General features: G+C 38.7%; 1 protein-coding gene and 1 long non-coding RNA gene across 4 annotated transcripts in view; one reads left to right on the top strand and one right to left on the bottom strand.

Annotated features, from left to right (window-relative positions):
* Positions 1–3,220, bottom strand: part of inpp4b (inositol polyphosphate-4-phosphatase type II B) — a 199,897-nt gene extending 196,677 nt beyond the window's left edge. For 2 of the 3 annotated variants that reach the window (XM_032563682.1, XM_032563683.1), the window contains exon 1: positions 2,743–3,220. In XM_032563682.1, the coding sequence (XP_032419573.1) occupies positions 2,743–2,830 (88 nt within the window). In that variant the 5' untranslated portion in view covers positions 2,831–3,220. The remainder of the gene's footprint in view (positions 1–2,742) is intronic. The other variant, XM_032563681.1, reaches the window with a different exon arrangement.
* On the top strand, positions 1,753–10,339 carry LOC116720423 (uncharacterized). The gene is made up of 3 exons (XR_004339384.1): positions 1,753–1,763; positions 9,630–9,633; positions 10,273–10,339. It is a non-coding gene; the product is annotated as an uncharacterized LOC116720423 (long non-coding RNA).
* Positions 10,340–26,606: the final 16,267 nt, after the last annotated feature.

A 26,606-nucleotide genomic window follows, 5' to 3' on the forward strand; every position in this document is an offset into this window, starting at 1 on the left:
TTTAATGTAGCTTGTGCACACCAGTGTAATTTTCTCAGCACACTTTAGTCTTTGCATGCTGTTTCAGCTTCTTTGTAGAGATTTTGTGTGCTTAAAGGAGACAAGGCAACAAAGCACCTCCCTTCTCTCTGCTTTGTGCTCTATTTATTTATACCTACAGAGAAAATGATTTTGAACTTCCATGTCGCTCAGCAGCTCAGCATGCAGCATTTGTCCTTTTTGAAAGCAGAGATATTACATTTGAGAATCAGGCTTTGTGACATTCCTGATAAGGATTACCTCCTCAGTCATTTCTCTTAGTAGAGAGAAGGAAGGTGAGTTTGCCTCTGCAAGCGTTCAATGACAGCAGACCAAGACAGCAAAGGACAGACTGCAGCAAAGGTGCTCAGAGAAACAAGCAGCACTTCCCTTTGGTCCTTCTGGGATTTTGTCACATTACAGTCGTGTGTTTGATTGGGACTTTGTGTGAAAGACCAGCACGAAGTACCAAATAATTGTGAAGCGGAAGAAAAACGAGGTCTGGCCTTCAAATGTCTTTGAACAAATAAAAAACTAAATAGAGTGATGAGGATTTGTATTTGTCCCCTTTTATTCTGACATCCTTAAGTAAAATCCAACACAACCAATTGCCTGAAAATGCCACACTTTAATTAAATAAAGTTCCCTTATGTGGAGTTCAATCTTAATATAAATCCAAATGTTGTGTGGAGATTTAGGAGATTTGCTAGTGAACAACCATGGTAAAACTAAAAAACTACAAACATCTTGGTGTTCATTTAAAAGGAGCTTAGAGACCCTCTCAACTCTGGAGAAGCTGCAAACATCAACTGTTCAGATGGGGAACTTTGGCTTCAGTTTAGCTTTGTCCAAATATTGCAGTTTTATGTCAAATCAACTTTAAGCTTCACATCATAATATTATTCCCTCATCAAAAACATACTTGGAGTGTTGCCTTGATTCTTTCATCCATTTTTGAGAAACACTTTAATCTCCCATGGCAACCGGTCAGTTGTGCAAAAAAGTCTGGGTAGACCTAGAGCTGTCTTCGAGGACGAAGCTTCACTTTGTAGCCGCAGTTTCCAAGCTTCAAGCTTCCATCTCCACTCAGCTCCTTCAGACTAGCCAGCAGCATTTAGCAAAGAGTTACTTCCCAGTGAAACGCTGGTAAAAATGTTGTTAAAGGGTCAGTAGGAGCAATGTGATGACCTTCTGAAGGCTGAGTGTTGGAAAGAAGAAAACTTTCTTAAAGAGACAGAGTACCCATTTCAAGCCGCTAAATTACAAAGTCAAAGATGACTTAAGTCATATTTCAGCTGCATAAATGCAATTGAAGGTAGCAATATTAGCTTCAGTTGCATTTTTATAAAAACTAAAGGCAACATTGTTGCTTAATTGTGCTGCAAAATAGTGCCATTTGCCTGGAAATTACGTAATGCTGCCTCTAAAAGAGTAGGAAGAAGAAAGCCCTATCATGTCTAGTTTGCACAAGCATTGAAGGCAATAGCAAAATAGCAATAGCAAACACGTGGAAGAAGATGCCAGTTAGCATGCTACTGCTTTGCAAAGCAACCAATCCAGGTGTCCCATTCGTTTTTCCCTTGCTGCTGATTGGCCGTACTCTTGAGAGTGGAGATAAGGAAAATTGTTGATATTAGCTTCTAGTGTTTTACCAATGTGGTTTCCAATGTGTTTATCAATGCATATTAAAGTGTAGTTGGTGCATCACCAGTTGGAATGAACAATTTTAAGTGAGTGGTGAGGGAGTCCAGATTTTATAGCCTAAACAGGGATGATGGTTAGAGTTGAAAAGCTGGATGAAGCTTAATCCAGGACAAAAAAAAATCCAATCCTGGAAGAAAACCTATTAGAAACCTTAAGAAACTAGAGATGTGGAGAAAGTTCACCTTCCAGGCAAACAACAAACCTAAATTTACAGCCATTACAAGGCAGTCATATTAGAATGATCTAATCAAAGGACAGACAAAATTCCAAATGTGAATTTGTGCAAAACCTAAAAATGTTCAGCTTTTTACAGCCTGTCTGATCATCAACTATTTTGCAAATACAAGGTATGCAGCATTTTCTAAATTTGTATGTCTATTTTCCTTCAATTTAAAAATTATGCATCATGCAGATCTATCAAACACACTGACCTCTGTAGTTTGACAAGTTTCTGGGTATGAATACTTTTTCAATCCACTGGAGAACTGCTGCAGATATGAGCACAGATGATCAAATACGAGTAGGAAGCATAAACACAAAACATACATTTTTAGGCTGTTCGTCATTGTCGAATACTTTGCAAATTAACATCAGACACTAAGTTAGAGACATAAAGGGACAATCTGCAACTATCACACTGAAAGCCCACTTCATTTATCAGCCAAGTTGTTTTTAATGTGGTCTCTGCTGTAACTGGGGGCAATGCTCGACACTGAGGCATCAACATGACTTTGCAAAAAAACAAAAAAACATCCTCCAATAAGCAACATGAAAATAAGCTCCAAAATCCAACAGATTTAGTTATTCAGCATTGATCTGGAAACCAGTTAATATCAAACTGAAATTTGCACCAATAGGACTTTTCTCATCTGAATAAACTTAGTTATGGTGTAGTTCAAGTTAAAAATGATACCACCATTTGAGTTCGCTGCCAAAGACATTCCCTGAGTTTGTGTGTCTGATGAGATTTATGGAACAAGAAAAAAAAGAAGCAGCAGACAGACAGTGCAGGCGGCTCACCGGCAGCGCTCAGTCCTTCAGGGTTGGCGCTCAGCTCGTTCACGTCAACCACGCAGCATCCCAGGTGCCGGGTACCGCCGTCCTCCATCTGTCCAACCTGCCCCTCTCTTCTCCCCCTCGCTCCCCCACCGCCTCCTCTCCCACGGAAAACCACAGTCCAGTCCAGCGCTCCGGCTCTCACGCACCCTGCCAGACAGAAAAGGCTGTCACAGAAATAGCAGTCCGCCCGCCTCGCTGTTCTGCTGCCTCACGGCGTGCTCTCTGTCGGCTTTACGGATGCCTTGTGGAAACTAGTGAGGAAGAGAGGAACCGGCGAGGGACCTGGAGCAGCATCAGTAGGGGAGGGTGAGAAAGGGAGAGGGAGGAGAGATGAGGAACGTGAGGCTCAGAATGAAAGAGAAAGCAGGACAGAATTGATGTTTTGTGCGATGCACGCTCCTATCCATCAATCCTGGGCTGACAGTGGGGGCGCCCGGAGCTGGCTGCACGGCGCAAACACAGCCAGAAAGACAACTCTGCAACACTCCCTCAATCCCTGCCCCCCACCCCCACTGCGCAGCCACTGCTGCATCCAGACATCAGCAGGGGTCCCTCTGATTTGTGACATCCGTCTCCCTCCCTTTCAGCAGCTCCCCTCCAGCCCCCACACCTCTCTCGGCGCTCCACCACCTTTTTCCCCTCTTCCCTATCAGGAAAACAAATAACAAGCTTTCGACCGCCGAAGCTCCCCGCAGTGAAGCCAGAATCGTGCAGCATGTCATTTCAGAAGTTGCACACACATAAAGTCTGAGGAAGACTCACAATATAAACCCCAACTTTCCCACTGTTGCTCATCAACAGGTTCAAACCGCAAAGAAGGAGCGGTTATTAGCAGGACTTGATGACGTCACGAGGCAGCAGAAATATTCAGATTTATTCAGCGGTTGGTTAAAGAGCTAGGTTGTGTTTTTTTATTGCTGCCCTCACTGTGCCTGCTCCCGCTCATAATGAGGAGGTTATTGTTAGTTATTTGGCCTCCTTGTCTGATGCCATAGAAAGCTGCGGATCAATATTAATTTAGACCTGGCTGCTTGGGCCGAGTGCTGCTGCCATTTCTACCAAGAACCCGTAACGATACAGTGAAAGCAGCAGCCTTTTGGCAGTTATAGTGCTCTGCAAAACTATTCATACCCCCATAGCTTTTCCTTACTCTGATGTTAGAAGTGTAGTATTTGATATGTTTCGTCAAAATTGCATGCAATTTCAAAATCATACATGGTTTTCCACATATTAAAAACTAAAAAAATTAAAACGCTGGTTTGCATTCTTCTTTGAAAATAATTCAAGGTCAGTCAGAGCAGATGGAAAACATTCGTAAATAGCAGTTTAAAGTTTTGACAGAGTCTTGATTGGATCAGGTGTGTACTGTGACTTGGAGCTCTGTTTTCTTAGAGGGAGACTTTGAACATTTTAACAGGTTTTCTTCCTGGATTGCCTTGGATTTAACTCCTTTCATATTCCTATTTACTCTGACCAGCTTCCCATCCCTACAGTATGACTCTGCCAACCCGAGAATGATAAGTTCAGATTGATCTGATGTATTGTTTCTATGTTATGGTTATCAGATAGAAATTTGCCAGCAGGTTTTGAAGTTAAGGTTTGGTTTCATCTGACTATACACCATGTTCCAAATGATTATGCAAATTGGATTTAAGTGTCATAATGATTACATTTTTTGTTGTGCTATTAAATTTAGATGGTATTGTGTGTCAGGGCTCTTTGAATCACTATAATTAATTTTAGACAGTTGGGTTGATTAGTTTGTCTGGTGAGCTCAATTAAAGGAAATCTACTTAATAAGGATGTTCCACATTATTAAGCAGGCCACAGGTTTCAAGCAATATGGGAAAGAGAAAGAATCTCTGCTGACAAAAATCATCAGATAGTGTAATGCCGTATGACAAGGTATGAAAACATTAGATATTTAAGGAAAACTGAAGCGTTATTATCGTACTGTGAAGAGATTTGTGGCTGATTCAGAACAAAGATGGGTTTGTACAGATAAAGGCAGAATGAGCAAAGTTTCTGTTAGACAAATTCATCGAATTAAGAGAGCAGCTGTTAAAATGTCCTTACCAAGAAGCAACCAGTTATTTGAAGCTGCTGGAGCCTCTGGAACCTCAAGGTGGAGGATCCTCCAGAGGCTTGCGGTGCATGAACCTACTATTGGGCCCCTAACCAGAGCTCACAAGCAGAACCGGTGGCAGTGGGCCCAGCTGTACATGAAGATTAATTTTCAAACAGACTTGTTCACTGATGACTGCTGTGCAACCCTGGATAGTCCAGATGGACGCAGTAGTGGATTGGTGGTGGATGGCCACCACATCCCAACACAGCTGTGATGTCAGCAAGGAGGTGGTGGAGTCATGCTGTGGGCTGAAATCATGGGGAGAGAATCATTGGTCGGCCCCTTCAAGCTGTTAAAATATTAATGGACCGCTGTCACATCATTCGATGAGTACTTCTTGAAATTAAATAATATTGAACAAATTTTTACATTGATCTAATTTGGCAGATAAAAACAGCTTTGATAAATATTTAAGCACACAGCTTTTATCTTGGCAGTTCTATTCATGTGACCCTCTAATGTGTTTTAAGTGTTTCTAGATGTGCAACGTTCAAGTATTTTCAGATTTTACTCCTTCACAAGTGGCCGTGGTTCCTGATCCTCAACAATATTGGGGGTTCACTGTATCCATCTTCATGTTGTTGTAGTCACTGTTTATTAAAACACCTACTTCACATGAGAGCTCAAATTATCCTAGAATAAATAACGATTTACTGATAAAGGCAACTTCTGAAGTCAACTGGTTAAACTGGATTTTATTTCAAAGTTTCCACCACATCAAATCCCAATACGTACACTGGAGTTTGTTGAAGTTACACTACCAAACATTAAAGACTGAGGCATGTGAATATTTTTCCCAAGTGTTTGTTGAGTACTTCTAAAGTACCGGTGGAGTGTGCGCCTATATTGAGCACTTTTACTGCACTCCTCGTTGTATATTGCCATAATTGTTAGTAACGAACACCAAAACAGAAAAATACTCAACTCACTATTCATTCCAAAGAGAGAAGACTGAAGGGGTTATCCATATCGTTGAGGTCACAAAGTTCAATCTTCAAATATAAATCTCCTGCCTTATAAAGAGAAAAACACAGCATACTGAGTTGCAGAGCTTTAGAAGTGACATGGAAGTTCAAATTCATTTTCTCTGTAGGTATAAATAAACAGAGCTGCAGAGAGCATGAGTTGTGTTGCCTCGTCTCCGTTAAGCACACAGATTCTTAACAGGGAAGCTGGAACAGAATGCAAAATCTAAAGTCTGCAGAGAAAATGACACCATTGTGCATAAACACATTAACATACGTGATAAAACATGCTCTATTAACTGCAGCCATACATGGAAGCCTTGTAAACCAAGGTTTTATTTGTTTCAGTCCGTACCAAGATGTATGGTGGCACAGTTGTTTGTACTGTTGCTTTGCAGAAGGTTATTGGTTTACTATATAGAGCTCAGTTGGGGCCATAACATTTGCTCAGTTGTTTTTTTTTGTTGTTGTTTTTTTTCCTTTTTTATTCTCCGAAGAGTTTTTACGGCGCTAGTGGCTCGTATTTTTTCGACAGTAGGCAGACAGGAAGGAGGGTGAGGAGAGGGGGGAAGACATGCGGCAAAGGTCGTCGGGACCAGGAGTCGAACCCGCGACGTCCGCGTCGAGGACTAAGGCCTCCAAACGTGGCGTGCTAACCCCCTGCGCCACCACAGCACGCCCCCAGTTGTTTTTTTTAACTGAATAAAATATTTGAAACTGAAAAGCAATTCTGAAACTAAAAAAAAAAATCAAAACTACTTTTCAGATTGAAGTTTTTTTTCAGTTTCAGATTTTTCATCTTGCCCTTTGTTTCAGTGTCAAATCATTTTCTTTTTTCACCTTATTTATAATTTTGCACAATTTATGGCACTAATTTCACTCCATATAAATCCCTGCCAGAGCCAGGGACTTTGTATGTTCTCAAACTTTCTCCAACAGTCAAAAAACATGCAGCTCTGCAGTGTTCTCTGTAGGTTTGTTAGAGAACATAATTATGGACAAGCATGTGTTTTGATCTCTCACCTAAAATCCCCCAAAATTATACAGTATTAAAGATTGTAGTTATGTCCCACAGTATAAATGTTTAATTTTCAATGATTAATCTTCACTCTCTTGAACTGAATTGTTAATTTCAGCTTTAATGAAGAAATAAAAAAGACTTAACGGAGAAAATTTTTTTTTCTTGCTAAACTCTTTTCATTTTACGGTCTAGTACTCAGAAAGCTCCAGATTAGACCTTACAGGCTACTGGGGCTCCAGATCCATGCAGCGTTCCTGCACCGTCTTCAGGCAGCTGGTCCAGTTTGGGGTGACTGCCAAAAAACAAAATGAAGATAAATTGGTCCCCACAGTAGCAATAACACAGAAGACGAATCCCTCTCTGCACTTGGAGGTTTCTCCTTCACTTCCCAGCACGCTCTTCATCCGCAGCCCTTTATCCCCTTTATTTCTGCATTTTCCGTGTTTTCCACTCCCTTTTTACTCCCCCTGCGCGCCATGATGAATGTTATCTTGTTTGGTTTTAATGAAAATCTGATTTCTCACATGCGCAGATAAACACGGCTGCATGCGCGTGTCCAGAGACTCGAGCAGATCTGTGGAGTGATCCATTAACATTCTAATACGTTTCTTTTAAAAGGCGACATGTGTTGTCTTATTAAAGCCTGACTGATAGAGGAGGCTGAGGAAAATCAATAGGCAATGCACTAAGAGATGGTGAATGGTGCACCAAGGAGAGGAGAGCAGAATAAACATGCCCTTTTTAGCTATTCGGCCCCAAAGCACAGACAATAGATCCTCACATTTACCTGTTTCAGAGGTGCTTGAAGCCCATTAGAATCTGACATACACTCTGTGCAGTATTAACTGAACAGAGAGCCAATACTTTGAGTAATGCTTACGGTCGGGATGCATCCTGTTTCTGCCAGAGCTGCACACTTAAGTGAGGCGAGGCCACAGAAATCCATGTCCAATGGTTGTTCTTTTAAATAAATTAAACTAAATGTTAGAGGCTGGACAATTAGAGCAGCTCCCAATTAAACCAGTGCCTTCAATCGCCAGACATCAAATACCACACTGGTTTTTTCAGTCTTATAAACAAAGATTAGAGTTGGTTTTGCTTCTTTCAGTGTTTGTTGTGCATTTAGGTTTAATTTGTGGCAACAGAAATCAGCACTCTGACAGTGGAAACAACAGGAACAATAACAGCACCATCAAAGTTTTTCTTTCAGCATCCCCCCTTGCTGTGCGCCCTTTCTTTGATTTTTAACATGAGAACGAGGACCCTGGGACGATAGCAGACAAAACCACAGGATAAGAAAAATAGAAAAGCAGTTTCTGGTTATATTTTTCCAGTTTCAGTCCAGCAGTGCCAACTAACAGTCTAATAAACAGTGCCATGGAAAGTGCTTTGAGTTCTCTGTAGGGTAAATGTTAAATAATGAAGCAGCTCTGCTGCAGCAGCCAGCATTTGTCTGTAGCCCTAAGTTGACTTTCTTACTGAAAATAAATTCTGCTTGGCAACAATCAGTCACATCATAGTCCCTGACAAAACATAAAACCAGCAGGAAAATCATGCACAACCAAACTGAAACAAAGAAACTGAGACCTGAATATCCGCAAAAGCAAATTGCATCAAACACCGAACATGCTTTTAGTTGTTATTCTTCCCATTTTGAGGAAATCTGAAAAATACATTTTAAATCTTGTTCATAGACATGATGAAAGACCGCTGCAGGTGTAGAACTTACTGGAGGGACGCAGCTGAAACAAGTAAACTCTTTGGTAAAAACGTAACCGACAACACCACAAAAACAGTTGAAAATTAGGGAGAGGCTCGGAAAATGACAGCTGCAGCTCTCTGGAAGTGAGGAAGGAAAATCTGGCAGAAAATCAACAGAAGGTGCAACAGGTGTGTGGCATTTAACAATGAATCAGCAGGTGTGGTAGGGTTTTCGTCGTCTTCTTCTTCTTGGTTTTATCTGTTGGTTACCAAAGCACTTTAAAGATCTATTACGATCGCCATCTGGACTGGAGTGTTAAATGGAAGAGAAAACTGGGAACAGGGCCATTACACTAGGATTTGTGGTGACTGCTCTGGACAGGTGCAGCTGGACTTAAACAATATTTTACAAGAGTTGCATTTGATGTTCCATTCAATACAAACTGCACTCAATAACTGGTGTAAGTATGTGAACAGGTTTAGTGTTTGTATTCAGAAATGTGTATGTAGGTCAGCTTGTAAAAAAAAACTAAATCGCAATATTAGATCTTAAAAGGACTTGAGTGTGTGAGTTAGGGCAGACAGATGAATTACTTTCAAATGAGCCTGCAGAGACTGCTCACTCAGTGCACCAGAGGCAGGTTTCATCTTTTACTAATGTGCTGTCGTGTTAACATAAAAAAATACTGCTTTAACAGCAATATTTTACTAAGAATAATTTGCTTCTTGTGTATAACGACAATTCAAAAAAGTTTCGACAAGATATGTGAGGGGTTGCAATCAGACTGATTGAATTAAAATGAACATCCTTTTTTATTCATATAATTTCTGCCCCCAGTTAACCCTTGAAGGGCCGCAGGTCGGCTGGTAGTCAAGTGCTGCTGCATTTACCCTGGTGATTTTATTCAGGTGAATCAACTTAATTTTACCTAAAGGGACATTTGCTTTGCATCAGCGTTTGAGGACAAAAACATGACAACAAACTCAATAAGAATCTGAAAACTATCAACCAGTATAAATTGAATGTTTCAAGATGAGTCGTTTTTACAGAAAGAAACCATAAGTTATTCATCTTATTGGATCTGCTCTTAGATTTAACTCTGGTAAAATATGGCAACTTTCTAAAACCTACACATCTGTTTTTCTGGCATTTAGTCTTATGGTTTTGTAGAAACATGGAATCATTTTATAACACAGTCATGTAACTATACTTTAATTATCACAACTTAGTGCCTTAAATTGTGATAAAAAAAGTTGATTATGCATATATGACTTAAAAAAATTTTTATTTCGTAATTTAACGTGTTGAAATTGTGCCTTTGCTCTTTTCAATACTTTGCCTTTAGGAAGTCATCACAACATTGCTCCTCTGTTAATCCCTTAACGACATTTTTAACAACATTGCATTGCGGAGTAGCTCCGATAATGAGCTCAGCAGATGCCCAGGTCTACAAGGTGTTTACTAATTGCTCTCAGCTAGTCTGAAGGAGCTGAGTGTGGTAGTCACCAGGGAGTGTTGCTCTGTGAGGTGCAAGTTTGGAATCTTGGAAACTACAGCTCCAATGAGGAGCTTTGTCCTTGAAGGCGGCACAGCTGAATGGTTGCCATGGGAAATTGAAGGATTTCTCAAACATGCATGAAAGAATCAGGACAATACTCCAGATGGGTTTTTGAAGCATTATAACCTGATGTAAAGCTTAAACAGGTTGATTTTACATATTCCTGCCCCTTTAAAACAAATGCTTTCAATAAAATGATTTATCACTTGTCCAGATATACTACAAAATCGCATATTTTACAGTGAATTGATTACTGACATTGCCTTTAAATGTCAATTGCATTTAGATTTATCTGGTGGTTCCATGTTCTCCCTGTGTTTGCATGAGTTCTCTCTGGGTGCTCCATCTTCCTCCCATAGTCCAAAAAGATGACTCTTAGGTCAATTTGTTTATCTCTAAGTTGCTCCTAGGTGAGTGTGTGCATCCATGGTTGTCTGTCCTGTCTGTGTTGCCCTGGAATGGAGTAGCAACACATCCAATGTTTACCATGTTTCTCACTCAATGACTGCTGGAAACAGGCAGCAGCCCCCCACCGCGACTCTGCAAGGACAAGCAGGCATAGACAATGGATGGATGGATGGTAGATCCATATTGATTATTTTGTCTTTGAAAAATAACACAACCAAGTGTTTTTGCTAACACCATTGCAGACCGCTACCCACCATCCAGCAGAGCAGCGTCAATATTCGATGTGATACAATCACTACAGGGGCTCTATAAACCGTCTCTCTGCTGTTTTATAGGAAGTGCTGTCTCTCCATAGACGGTTGTGCTGATTAAGGTTAATAATTTGCATGTTTTCTGATACCATAACGTTATATAATGTCCTTGGTAATTTTGTGCTTAAGAAGTTTCATCAGTGTTTTATGGAGCATGTATTTGATTTGTTTTTGACAGGGATAATAATATACTTCCTCTACTTAGTGTGCACTTTCCTTCCTTCCAGCACCAAATACACTGGAGATTGCTATGTAGATATCTACTGTAACAGTTTCACTGGCATCATTACAGATTTCCTCCCATGTTGTCTGTCAATATGTCAAGCTTGACAGACCACAAGTAGAACCTACTGAGGTAACCAAAGAGAGCAAAGACTGAACCAACGGGAAAAATAAACAGAATAAATAAAAAATAGTAATATAACTCAAAACAAACAGAAGCAGGAAAAATGTAAGCGAGGAGATCGCAGCTGAACATACATAAGAAAGTAAAAGACACTATGTTCTGGGGGAAAATATGCTATATGTCCTGTGGCACATACAGAATAAAACATGTAAGACGAGTGTGCAGATAGATCATTATTATTCAGCTGTGCTGTCTCGCCTGCTGGGGACACAATAAATGTCTGTCAGCATCCAGATCTATCTTCTCCACATTAAAAATGAATTTGACATCCATCCCCTCAATCCTTGCTTTGCCACTCCTTCTCCTTTCAAACGATCTGCAGAGAACAGACCATTGATTTCTCATCATGTGTTGTCATGTCAGGTTACAACGTCCTCTGTTACTGCACTGCCACTGACGTCCAGGCTCTGGTTACACTGCACTATTCTTGCTCGAAGTCTTTAAAAAGAAGAGCCAGTAGGGATACTTACATTCTCAAACGATGGTAGAGATGTACATAATTAGCACTTTAGAATGTGGGGAAGCTGAAATCCACTGGATGTGAACTTTAACCTACAGAACTGTTCTTTCGCAGGTTGCTGAAAATCCGCTTAAAGAACTAGAGATTTGGTCAAAATAAGGCCTTATCCATGCAGGTCGTGGCCTTTTTTCTCAAAACATTGAGAGTCTATGACAATGCCTTTCTCTTATAGCACAGAGCAAAGTGTTTTTTTAAGGTTGAAAATCTTATTATGAGTTTAAAAATCTAGAAAGCTTTGCCAAACATCCATGAGTAAATGAGAATTGTAATATAGATTGTTTACTGTGTTGAACATTGAATGTGAATGTTGTTTTTAATCCATGCAGTGATGTCTTACTTGAGACTGAAGGCTAAAATGTCACTCATAATAAGCTCTCATGGGTGAAGAGATGTTTTTTATGGATTTATGAAAATTTTCAAGGCTCATCTCTGACTATGCTTGTGATTTTCCAAGTAGACATCTGGTTGGTTGACCATCTCTAGAGATGGAGTGAACAGATTCTACACACCATTGGTCAGACAGATCTATCCTTGAACTAAAAAAGGAATTAGTCACTCATTTCCTAGTTTGGCAGTGTTTAATATTCTGTTCAGCAGATTTCTACTTGTCATTTATTTTGTGAAATGTTTGCATGAATTAATTGTTTCAAGTTGTGTTTCCCTTCATATTAGCAACCTTGAGTCGGAGAACTAGTGTGTAGGTGGAGTTTTGTGTGTGAATGTGAGATATTTTCCTGAACAGAGAATCTCTGCTGGCAGGAGTGTGTGTGTGTGTGTGGGGGGTGTGTGTGTAGGCGTGTGTAGGGGTGTGTGCGTGTGTGTTTCACCTGCTTCTGTCTGCACACCTGGCAGCAATTATCTCATCAGGCTTTGGATATTTAAGAAGCAGTTGGATGACCTGATGTTACCTGATCTCTTCAGCCAGCAAACAACAAGGTGAGGTGATTTCTGTGGGATTATTTATTCAAATCTACTTTTTCTGTGTCCTGCCAATTCTCCAGCTCTACCTTTCAGTCTAGTGGTAGTAGCCTTAAATTAGTCTGCCATCTAAAGCCTTAAATTCACTTCCAACTGGAATCCTTCTGGAACACAACTCATACTGAAGGCTCTCCTCCTTCCCCTCAACATAAGCCTTCAACTTCTAGAGCCACCTCTGTGCACCACAGACCTGAAACCCCTTTGCACATTCTTGTAAATAAACTTCACTAAACTACTTTGCATCCTGAGTGTCAGTCATAAAAGTCCCTGGTATCATGATTCCTTGTTCCAACATGATCTGAAGTTGGGTTTTCTTCAGCCTATGCTTGTTTAGTTGATTAGTCAGCACCACCTGCCTGCTTCAATGTGAACCCCAGATACTTATGCAAAATGAGGCACAACCTCATTCAAGAGAATAACCAGTTTAGTTGGTGCTAATCAGACCTTAAGCTGCTCTCTATTTCTGGGTTGGCTGTCTAGTTCTGTTGAGGTTTAACAAAGACCGTCCTAATTTGTTTCTTTCCCCTTTTGAGAAAAGTAATCAGTTAACTGCATACATTCCAGTTCAATCCTACATGAAGGCTATGTTTTAAACTTTACACATTATGAGGATGAGGTCGCAAAACCACTTATGTCCAGCTCTGGCAAATAACCTTGAAACCCTGCACAGTGTCAAAATGCTGATTCACTGTTACTATGGCCTCCTACGGTGTTTTCACACCTCATAGTCCAGTGGATTCTGTTCAAACGGGAGAAAAAATATTGCAACATTTATATTTTCAGCTGGTGCGGTTTGTTTTCACACAAACTATACACAAACTACGGAAGGAAATGAGAAAACATCTGAACATAATGCTGAGCACAGCTTCCTTCTAGAAATGTTAGAGGAATGGCATCAGATTTTAGTGGTTGTAGGATTTCTCTTTTGTCTTTAACAATTGCACTAAACTAAGACTTATCAATACTTTTCATGAGCAGAAGATGATATAGAAGACCATGGAGAACGTTATTTTTCACATATGGCAGCTAAGTCGGCTTATTTTGCCAAATGGTAAAAACTAACAACCTTTCTTTTTGATTCTGAATCCCAACATTGTGCAGCAACGTCCTCTTTCTTGAAGATGTAAAGAGATTAAAGTATTAATTTTCAAGAAGCTATGAGACTGACTGATCTATAAACATCAATATAATCTAATGTAGTTTGAACATAATTAGATTAGCATTGTGCTGCTGAAACACTTACGTATAGTGTTAATGAATAAAGCCGACGGTTGGTGAGGAATCTTTTGATTTTGCTGGATCAAATGTGTTTTCAGAGATTAAATCTCTAAACTATCTGCAGTGCGTTGATATAAACATAAAACTGCCAGTTTTTTAGGAAGGTTTTATGTGGTTCTGTCAGTAGGTTTGATCTTTCTGACACCACAAAGGAGCAGTCTGAAGGAAGTTTATCAGTGCCTCGCCGACAGAAACATGAGGCCCTGCGCTATGATTGCTCTTTAATCATTGCACCACATGTCTCTGGTTCACCAGAAAATTCTCTGGCGAATTTTCAGAGCACCAGTTGTTCTGTAAGAAAAAAAAACATTTTATTTGAAATCACAAATTAACTTCTTTATAAAACAGTTAAAATTAAAAGTTACTCTTTGTGAGGAGAGGAAGTTTTGTTTTTCTAACAGTTCTTTACAAAACAATCTTTCCATCAGAATTACAAGAAATAGATTTCCTACAAATCAATACAAATGTTGCTAGTTCGCCTATTGGCTGCCTTGAGCTGTTCTGTAGATAAAGGACAACCTTCTAACAATAGTTTTTTTTTTTTTATAAAAGAACAAAGGAACCTTGGTTTAAAGCATATTTTCTCCCAGATACCATAGCTACAGTAGCTCCAGCCCACATGCGAGACACATTAATTGTATTTGTAATGATTTATTTCTGAGTTCCCATCACACTGTACCACTGCTTCTTGTCAGTGCATCTTATTTTTAAATCAATTTACCTTTCTAGTTTTAAATGACATATTTTATTTCTCTGTAAGGTTCATTTGTATACCTTAAATTTAGCATAGTTCTGCAAAATATGTTACACGCATATCAAGGTCTTATATGAATAGCAAAGACTAACTTTCACAGAATGAAGACTTCTTGAAGGGCCGACTCACATAGAAGAACTATACGTTTTTCTTTACACTTTGTATAGTAGAGAAAGTTCAACAGGGAGCTACAACAATGCTACAACAATATGACTTTCTGAACTTCATAATATTTTTTCTGCAAACACAAAATCAGACAAGGGCGTTTGTTATCTAAGCAAAAAAAATCTCTCTATAGGCGGAGAGAGAATGTGCTGAACATAGTGTTAGGAGTAAAAATATACACAGCATATATGTATGTAGGTGTAAATTCTTTTAATAAAAACGTAATTAAAACCACATGTGAATAGGTTTATTAAAAAACGTGCCTCCACATCCTCCTCCTACCACTTCCTGGCATCTTCTACATCTTTTCTATCACCAGAAAATGGTGAATGGACTGAACTTATCAGCACTTTTCCAGTCATTTTGGCCACTCAAAGCATTTTACACGACAACCACATTCACCCCTTCGCACTCATCAACACACATTTATACACTGATACGCAATAGTGACATCCGGTTATTGATCACATGACTTATGTGATGCAAAAAAATTGTTTCGCGAAATACACTAATTTCAATAAAACCACTTCATCCTAGCGACAAAACTTTTTATCCGTTTTTTTCAAAATTGCCAATATGTCTTATTCTAAGATGCTATAATACACTTGGCTCTGTAAACAGCTGTATGCCTTTACCTGTTTCCATTAAGCATATTTATTTTGTAATTCCAATATGCACAATTTTCAGGTACATGGAAACTCAGCTACTGTCTGTCTGTCTATCCATCACATATTCAGGTTTTAACTGCACTGTTGTGAAAACGATACTTTGACAGCACCATGTGTCATACCACATACACTTTGTCATTAGAAAGGCTTGGCTCCAAAAGCTCTTTGTGTTTCAGAAAATAGTGCTATTAAATTAATGTTCTCATTTAAAACACATTGAAAAATTCCAATTGCATTTATTTAATTTTACACTTTGAAGATATTCAGGATTTCCGGCTCCCATTCTATTAAATTTAGCCTTTCAAGTGCCTGGCTGTGGGATAATTCATTACACTGATTGTATAAAGGCTACATAATAACCTGTGGTTGAATCGCATGAGCCCTTTAAAATTATTCCAATGAATCTTTTCCACCTGCTGACTTCATGCTCACATGAAAGCCTGGGATATTTTAGCTGTAGCAGTTTAGACTGTGATTGTGTTAGCACATACATTTGTTCGAGTTGGTGCTTCTTGTTACTCTGTGATGGATTCCCAAACTGTCCAGAGTCTCACCTGTTATAATGCTGGAGATGAATACCTGCGCCCTCTGTGGCATAAAGATAAACGAATAGAAGCGAAAGAAAACATCAAACAGTTACTGTTTGATAACATTTTTACAGTTTTAAGAGTTCAAGACTTTATTGCATAACATATTATGTAAAAGTACTAAGCTTTTAATGTTTTTTTTTTTACTGCTCTTTAAATAGCCAAAGAAAAGACATGAAATTAAAGGAAACATTAATTAAAAATTAAAATAAACGCAATCGTTAAATCTGCAAATGGGCAATTGCAGCATAAATCATGGATTAAACAACGCATGCTAAGAATAACATCATGGGGCAATTTGCACAGTCTAACACTAAGCCAGCCTGGAAATATCCTTTCTGAATTCTTATTTGAAAATGAACTACTCAGTATTTTGAAAACCTTTATTTATTTATTTTTTAAACTTAGATTTCCTATAGAAATACTGTGCTATGACAGTGTGAGACTAGAAACACATGCAGTGTAGAGGATCCATAAAAAATAAAACACAGTTACATTCAGCTCACACTTGGGAAATCACAGCTTGTAATATGATCAAGCAGAATTTCTGTAAACTAGGAGTTTTGGAGAGTATCAAAAGTTTTACTTGAAAAGGGTGGATCAAATCAAGAAATGAGAAGAACTTGAAGATAAAAAAAGAGTTCTTTGGCACTGGTTTCATTCTAGCTACCATTGAGAACCTCAGGCAGCTGGTGAGAAATGAGAGCTTCAAATCAGGGCTGAATGTTGTAAACTCCAGGGGTCTCCACTGTTGTGTTGGTGTGTTTTTGTGTCAGTGAGTTTATCCTAAACAGAGGATCTCTGCTGGAGGTGTGGCTGGTCTACTGGACACTATCTGCAATCCTCATTACTCTGTCGGGGATTTAAGGAGCTGCAAGATGACAATTCAGCATCTGAAGATCCCTGTGGTCTCTATTGACTGCAAATATTTGAAAGACAGTTTATGTTACACTTACCCTGCTGAGGCTTACCTCACATTTTCTCCCCTGATTGAAGCTACCACTCTGACTCTGGATCATTTTGTCAGTTCTCCGTGTGACAGAACCTTCTGGAAACTTCCCTCAAGACAACATTGTCCACTGCATTTCCTGATCTCCAGCAATTGACCTCTGGTCTGCCTACAAACCGATCTTGGTTTGGTTGAAGTGAACTCTGGCTTGTTCAGGAAGCAAACTATAGCGCAGGGCATTCTGGGTAAATATAATGAAAAGAAACGCATGAGACTTGCACTAGCAAGAGAAATGGCTCGTGGTCTGTTGCCAACGGCTAAAGAGACATCCTACTACTGCTAAATTCTGACTCTAATACAATTTTGCTTACATTTTGCAAAGAAGGAAGTTGTGCTCATGTCTTCTTTTGAGGTTTTTATGTTTTTTCCTTCAGTGGTTCTTGCTGCAGCGCTGCCACAGGCGAGGAAGGGAACAGCTTTTTCAAAGAGTTTGAATCCTTTATCACAGTCTGAAACTGTAACAAATGTTTAAATTTTGGTCCCCAATCAAACCGAGTCTACCGCATTATCAGTTAGGAAAACAACCTAAGTTTGTATTTGTCTTCCAGATATTGTTGAACCATAAACTCTGAAAATCCCACTTTCATCACATTTTCCTTCTCTGTACATATTGTGAATAAATGCCTTTAACTTCTTCATGTCACATCCTGTGATTCTGCATGTAGCCCAGACAATTACAGCCAAACATGACATCAGTAACAAAGTCTCAGAGTAATATTACTCTTGAATATGGTGGGAAAGACTATCCACATCGTGGATGAACCAAACTAAATATGAATCAACTGTATGATGCTGTCAATGTGGACCAAGTTCTCTGATTAATCTTTCTGAAAAATCATTGAATAGAGGAAAAACTAAGGCTAGAGTATAATACGGTAATATAGAAATCAAATGAAAATACAAAATGTATCCAGACAATGAAAACCGAGAACGACTCACCATGTAACTGCCCTCTGATGGCAGCGACTCATGTGAAATCTGCCAACTCTGGGCTTGTGTCCGCTCCTAAGGGGCAGAAAAGCAGCTGAGAGGACGATCCCCTTCTGATCCTCATTCCCCTCTCCGATCCCGATCCCTGGCCGCTGTCACAGACTGACGGCAGAGATCCATGTGTTCTCCATGTGTTTGCATTTTGTCTGTCTGGGCACATCTCACAGCTAAATCGAGTAAACAATGCACAATGCAACCCCTTATAGGTAAAGCAGAGATTCGGTTCAGTTAAACTACGGAAGGTTTAAACGACAAACTGCAGTTTCACTCTTATTCATACGTTAAAAAATGGAGTAAATTCACATAAAAAACACACTTTTTATCAATAGCAAGGCTGTTCTCAGCATTTATTGAATAAGCTCTAAAGCAGGCACAATCTGCTGAACTAACAAGCTTTTAATTTATTCTCTCTTTTCTGCCGTTTGACATTTATTCCCACATACACACAGATAATTCTGTTTAACAAAGAGGAGCTAAGATATGACTCAGACAATGCAAGATGCCAAGTTTAACCTTTAGGGCCATTTGAACTGATGGTCGTTAATGCATATGAACTCAGCCTCTTATTTAATTCATTCACATAATCTGCATGCAATAATTATCCTCTTTAAAGGAGCCAATTCTGTTGTCAGAGAGGATGACAGCTGTTGGGAGATTTTAGCAAATATTAAAATGATTAGAGAGAATAATTGAGCACAGTTATGCCAAAGTACTTTTGAAATTAAATGACTCAATTTCAAAATGGTTGTTGAGTTTGTAATGAAATGCTACATAATCAAATTATTTCTAGTTGTCAGCTGTTACATTTAAATTTAAACATGTGCTGTTTATATTTAATTTCTTAAATTACAACTGAAATCTTCATCATTAGTTGTGAACTTGATTGCAGGTGAGAAAAATGTTTATTTAGATATTTTTGTAATAATTTCAGAACGCCTCATAACAAAGGGAAACGTGTCATTTCTTCTCTTTATAAGACCGTCTGTTGAGATGAATTTTTACCACAGAACAGAAAGAGTACAAAACATTTTTTTGAAGCTATTTCAATCCATTTCCAGCAACCACATATCAAAAGAAAAAGAAAGTTAATGAGAAATATCATCCTTGTGTTTCAACGTAGAATTTAAGTCATTAGTAACCAGAATGAAATTCAAATTTGATCTATCTTTTATTTCAGAATCCTTTTCCTGAAAACTTTTTGTTTCTTTATGCTCATGATGTTGGCTAATATTAGTGCTGTCTGCATTTCAGGTAATATTGCTGAGACAATTCAACATAATGTACAAATTAGTGGTGCAACATGTACAAAAAATGCTTCCAATTGTAATTGTGTGATCATGATTAGTCTATTTTTTTCATCAAAAATGTTTTTAATTGAAATAAATTTTGTTTTATAAGTGAATTAATAAATCAACAAATTTGATTTGTATTATGATTTAGATTTTTCAAAATGTCTTAGCTAGTAATCTTCATAATCTGAAATATTCAAACTATGTTAACAATAAAAGTAAAATGTAGCTTATAACATCTTATTACAAATTCTGCATTTTAATGGAAATTGGACTTTGTACGTTTATTTTCTTTTTGTGAAATGTAGTTGTTTTTTTACTAAGCCTGTCCGTCCAAACTCAGTGCACCAGAATTACCTGAAAGGTACCAAAAAAGTAGAAACAAAGACCAATAAAAAACAAAAGAAGAGCAAAACAAAGAAAAAAAGCTTTCTGGACTGAAAGCATGCTGGAACGGCAACGCTGAGAGGGTGTCATTATGCTTTCAGCTTTTTGTGTTCCCATCTTGTCGCGATGCCTCACGCCATCACGGATATTACCTGGCTGTAGGTTTTAAAAGGTAGGGTTCTGTAGTAATATTTATCTATAAAGCTGGCTCTCAAAATTGCAGTTCCAGTTACAATGTTGTTATCTAGCTCTCTTTAATAATATAGCACCGTCATGAAATGGACATGAGTCACGAAAACAATTATTTGCATGGATCAGAGGACAGAAGCAAACCTTGTTTTTTTTTTTTCTTCAGCTGTTCCGAGTTGGACTTGTTGTGCTTTGTGTCATTGTCCCGCTGCATAACAACAGTGCACTTAAGCAGAAGGTCACAAACTAATGTCAAGGCATTCTTCTTCAGCATTTTCTGCAAGAGAGCAGAATTCATTGTTCCATCAAATATGCCATGTTGTTCAGGCCTTTGAAGCAGCAAAGATTCACCACCACCACCTCCGTATTTAACTGTTGGTTTGATGTTTGTTTTTCTAAAATGGAGTGACAGAGAAAGCACAGAATGGTGTGAAACCTTTTCAGGGCTAAAGGAATGACCAAAATCACTGTGCAACCTGACTAACAATCAAATCCAGGAGTTTGCAGAAGAACCCAAGACAACACCTAAAGGAAAGTACAATTTTCATGATTCAACAATAAGAGAGAGGCTCTGCAAAAATGCCATTCATTTGAAAATGTGGTCAAAACCACTGGTGACCAAAAAGAACACAAAGGCCAGTGTCACAGAAAAACATCTCGATGATCCCTGCAATTTCTCTGTAAATGTTCTGTAGACTTTTCTTTAAGGAAAATGTGTGTCCTGGTACATCTGGCATAAAACTAATTGTGATACAGCAGAAATAAGGAAAACTGGATGTATCAATCAAGTTCAATCAATCAGGTTTTTCCGTATGACGCATTTCCGCAACAAGACAGTTCAAAGTGCTTTGCATTATAAAAACATTAAAAAAACCATAATAAAGACATTATTCAGTCACCAGTTGTGTAACAAACATTACATTTGGTCAAGTGCCGTCATCAAAATCATCAATACACATCAAATATGTTGGTCAATGCTCCAGTGATTATGGGTCAAAAGCAATTCTAAACTGGTGGGTTTTTAGTCTTGATTTACAGGAAGTCAGTGTTTTGGCTGTTTTGTAACTTCCAGTTTTCTGGAAGTTTGTTCCAGATTTGTGGTGCATAGAAGCTGAATGCTGTTTGCTCCATGTTTGGTTCTGGTTCTGGGGATGCAGAGTAGACTAGAAGACCTGAGTGATCTGGAGCTTTGTTGCAACAACAGCAGGTTGTTAATTTATTTTAGTGCAAAGCTTTAGCAGCAGTGTTGAGATGGTTTCCATTGTGTGCATTAATGCATATTAAGGTATATTTGGTGTATGAACTAATACATTAAGAAAAATAGACAGTTTTAATGTTTTTATAGTCTCATGTATTTGCAGTTTGTAGCATTTTGTGGGCTGCCATGTTTCCTAATCCCCACGGATACCAGGGCCCCACTGCATTGACAAATCAGTATTTCTAAATGACTCTGTATCACAGACAACAAAATCCTGATTGAAACATCCCTGTAAAAAAGGATAAATATAACTGCTTTCTATGTACCCAGGGCGATTATCCCACAATCCTTCTGACATATGCCATAGTCCCTTTGATACCATTTTGTTGATAGTTGCTGAAGCGTGCCGTGTTTGGCCCAATGATAGACCAAAGTGTTAAGATGCACCGTGAACCTCTCCCTCCCATCATTCATGCCTTCACATCGCCAGCTGCAGCACTAAACCTTTTGCTCTCCCTGATAAAATATTTAAGATCTGCCATGATTAAAGTGCATCCTCCTCACCTTGGCAGCAAAATCCATTAACCGCAGCAGAATCAATTCCATTGATTTCAATGATAGAGGCTGGAAATGTGCATGTGGAGAAATGGGTATGAGGTCAAGATACAGGGTACGAGGAGGTGAAAAATGCACTTTGTTGGTGAGAAGATGGAAACTGACTATGGGAGAGAAAAAAAGAAAAACTTTTTTGCTCAGTGCTCACACAGCTCAGATCCGCTATGAAAAATGCATGGGACATCAGTCAGGAACACAATTATTTGCATGGCTCAGAGGATTGAAGCAATTCATGGAAGCCTCCTTGACACGGCCTCTCAGGATGCTGCAACAGTACCGTGCAGCTTAGCACAGCAAAGTGTAACACAAAAGGAAGGCAGAAAGCCTGGCAAGGGAGAAGTCTGGGGAAAAAGGACACATACAAGCTTGAATAAACCCTGAGAAAGGGCATGTGTAACTTCGTGCTAAATAATTTATATCACAAGCTTCTTTACCATTGTCATCACAATCGTAATAATATAAAAGATACCACGACTGAACACACTGCAGCCAATAACTGGCTGAGAAGATCTCTGTTCACCGCAGAACTCATCATTTCCATCACATAATTTCTCTATTAATGTACTTGATAACATTCGCGGTGAGTTTCAGTAATTACATTGGCAGAATCGGAGGCAGTTTTCAACAATGACAGTTCTGTGTACCGTGAACGCTGTTGGAGATATGGTGGTCTGGGTTGCTGTCCCATTCAACAGCTGGGGCTAGCAACTTTTGAAATATGTTTTAATCCATAGATGTCAAACCTCACAATAAGAGCAGCACTCAGGTGGGCTCTCACTGCTACTTTTTAATTAGCCCTCAAGAAAATGAGGTCAGTTTAGGTTGAGATGTGCTTTACTGACACATGACTCTGACGTTGTAACAGTGCTTATCCACCATTCTGCTCAACTCAGTGTACTCTGGTTTTATCATATTATCTGAGACCAACACATTTATTAATGTAGAAATATAAAATTTGATCCTATTGTGCAAACAAACTCCTGGCAAGTAGGCATGAACACATGAAACTCCCTACATCGGCCATAGGTCAGGTTTTGTGTATCCTTTAGCCCATTCTTACTGACAGAACTGAAGTAACTGAGTCAGGCTTGTAGGTCGCCTCCCACCGCTATGCACACACATTTTCTGAGGAAATGAGATTAGGACCAATGCCTACTGCAAAACATAGTCTTTGTTATTCTTAAGCCACTTTAAAACTAATTTAACATTAAGCTTATGGTCATTGCCTATTTGGAAAACCCATTTATGGCTCGGCTTTAAATTTCTTGATAATCTGTTGAGAAATTGCTTCAGTATATAGTTTTCGAGGGGATGTAGCTCTCCTTCTGTAGCAAAAAAAGCCCATATTACAATGCTGCCACACCTAATATGTTGTTTTCAGGGTTGTAGACTTTCCCTTTTTCCTCCAAATACAATGTTGGACATTAACGATGCTCTTATGAGCAGGAAATAAAATTTTACGGTCATCAGACCACAGGACATTATTTCCAAAAATGAAGGTCTTTGTCCTTGTGTCCATTTGCAAACTGCAGTCTGATTTTTTATGGCTTCATCGTCTGAGTGACCTTTGAGCCCGTGCCAGTGCAGGACTCGTGTCACTGTGGATAGAGAGGTCGTTACCTGTCAGAGTTTGGGGTAGTTGAATATGTGTGGTGTGTGTTTTTATAAGCAGCAGATCTAATTTTGAAAAAATGATGTGACAGTATATGAAAGTATAGCTTTATGGATAAATATCTGCAATACTACAGCTCATGTCGTTGAGGTCTGCAGTCTCTTCCTTTAGAGCAGCTTCTCAGACATCATGTCAGAGACATCTGTCTCCTCTCATTTTTCTAACTGGTGCCTGTTCATCCCATCTCCTCCACCGTCCCGCCTGTGACCCGGAAGTAATCCACAGCAAAACATTTTAAAGGCAAGTCTTGTTTATTTGTATCGCACATCTCAGCAACAGGAAATTCAATGTGCTTTATATGTTGAAAACTTAAAATAACAAACAAAATTTTATTGTTGCCATTGTTAAGGTCTTTAACACTGCCGTGTTAAAGACACAGCTAAACACATGAATAAGTTTCTCCAGATCTTGCTGGGATATTAGTCCTTTAATTTAATTTAATGTTCTTCAGGTGATAGAAGGCCGACTTTGTAACTACCTTTATGTGTCTCTGAAGGTTCAAGTCTGAATCCATCATTACACCCAGATTTCTTTTGGTCTAAAGATATTAACTTCAGTTTGGTTTCTTTTCATTCACTCAGCTCTGCTGTCACAAAGTACACTGAAGGAAATCATTCTGGCCATTTCTAATCTCACTTTGTATTAATTTATCTCTGATGAGCATCCACAAAACCACCATGTTCAATGGCATCTCTGCAAAAAAACGTTTTGACAAAAATGAAAAAGACTGAACTTCAGTGCCTTAAAGCAATCAGAGAGAAGCACATTTAGCCTGTCAGCACTGTTGATTACTGTCCCTCATAAAACACATTTACAGATGAAACAGCAGGAAAGGACAATGATTTGTCACAAACATTTGCAATGAAGCTGGGACAAGCTTCATTGCAAAAAAAAGCTTAGTAACTACAAAGATGGATGAGCTCATGGGGGTGACCTTGTGAACCACAAGAATTGTTGTTTGGTACATAGGGTAGCATTTTGTGAAACAAAGTAATACTAAAAAATAAAGATATGGACTTTGATTTTGTTTGTGATAAATTCTGTGGAAGGATCTCCTTGTTTATATCGGTAAACTATTAAATAAATACATCTTATTGTTAGCAGAGATGGATGGATCATTCATGCTTCCCTCTCTAACGCCCTCACAACAAACTATGGTTTTGTGCATTGCGACAAAGAAGTGTAAAGGAAACGTCAGCTACTTTCATAAAGTGTGAGAAACCGTGTGGCAGCTGGCCACAGTGGGGGGCTTTTTCCAAGTTGCACTTCCTTCTCCCCAATTTAGTGACTGGCTGCTGAAATGAAGAATAGCCGCTGGGAACCCCGGTTCGCCAGAGGCTGGGCTCTTTCTCCCATGACAAGCTTTTGCTGAATTCATGTCCACTGTTTTAAATGATTAATTAAAAAAGGTAACTCATGATCGCCAGAAAAAACAGCGTGAAAAACTTTTTAAATTCACATAGGGAAATCATAATAACCTGTTTTTTTTTTTTTTTAATTATTGGGGGGAATTAGGCCAATTGAAAGACTGAGTCAGTTGTTGATACTGTCATTTTGGGCATTGTCATTGGAAATGATTATATCTTTCAAAATAATCTTCCTACAGCATTCCAGTCAGTAGTTATTGTGATTATTTAACCACAAATATCTCTGATCTATTCTTTTTCACACAAAAACATAACATTCATAAGACCTACATCTCATGTTTGTACAATTCAAATGGCCAAATATTAGAACCTGGCTTAACATTAACAAAAAAAAAAAATGTTTTTAGAAGTATCACAATTTTGTATATTTTGTATCACAGTCAAAATATACATTTACTTCTTTCAGATGAGCAAATAAAACAATTCAAACAAACAATTACTGAAACAATTCAGTTTATATGAAGGCTCTCATCCATTTCTTTCTGATGTCATCACAGCATTGACCACAACAACAACAGTGATACCGCCAAGACTTTCTAAAGGTCATGGAGTGAAATTAAATTTTTTTAAAATAACAGTTTTCATGAATTATTTAATCACTTAAAAGTTAATAACAAAACAAAATCTAAATTTGGTCTGGAGTTTGATGTCAAATTAATCTGGAACACTTTTTTTATTTTACAAGGACATTTTTCACAATTTTATGTAAATCTATTCTACTTAAGAATAGATTGGGGTTTTTTTTTCTTTAAATGTAATGTGTCAGAATTACTCCAATAGCACAGTTTCCTGTTTGTGTGCCACTTGCAGATAAAGTTTGCAGTTTCTTTTGATTCATGGGAACTTTTAGAAGATCAGGTCCTGGTTGCGCAGATCAGCAGAAGCTGGTAAAAGTTCCCCTGCCACCTTATGAAGTATAAAAAGATTTCATTGTAAACTGTCAAATAAAGAAAAGAAATCCTGTAGAAAAATGTGAAACCATGGTCCAGAAGTCTTTTTTTCTTCTTTTACAGCTGTTTGTGGTCTTCATTAGGGCCAAAGCTCTGCAATTTATATTTAAAAAAGGCCTTCACAGAAATCCATCTCCAATGTGGCCTTTACCCCTTAATTGTCTGCTAAGCAACAACAATGAGGAATCAAAGCCTTTGAAGATAAAGAGAAGCCATTAAGCTTACACTGCGGCACCAATCATTATCACCCAAATCCCAGCGACAGGGCTCATCACAGGGGCAAAATAAAGAGCAGATAAGGCCGGAGCTAATGATGATTTTTCTCCCGGCTTTCGAAATGAAAGGCAACAAACGAGTCCAGAGAGGTGCGCCACTGAAAGCCTTGAAGGAGCTCACAAAGGCTAATCACCAGGGTTAAAAACTTTGTGAAACAATCACTTTGATGACTCCTTCACTGCCGTCGTGTGGATTAAAGTTCTTCTTGTTGTTAAAACTTAGATTCACGGTGACATGGTAATAAATCTAATGGGCTGAAAATGTTGAAATTGTGTGTCTTAAAGGAGACTCAAACAAAAAGCATATTTCCTGCTATCATTTTAGCTTAACGTCTTAATAACCGCCCGGCAGCAGCCTTACTCCTGTCACACAGT

The sequence above is a fragment of the Xiphophorus hellerii genome, chromosome 5 (assembly GCF_003331165.1).
Source record: "Xiphophorus hellerii strain 12219 chromosome 5, Xiphophorus_hellerii-4.1, whole genome shotgun sequence".
Taxonomy (NCBI): domain Eukaryota; kingdom Metazoa; phylum Chordata; class Actinopteri; order Cyprinodontiformes; family Poeciliidae; genus Xiphophorus; species Xiphophorus hellerii.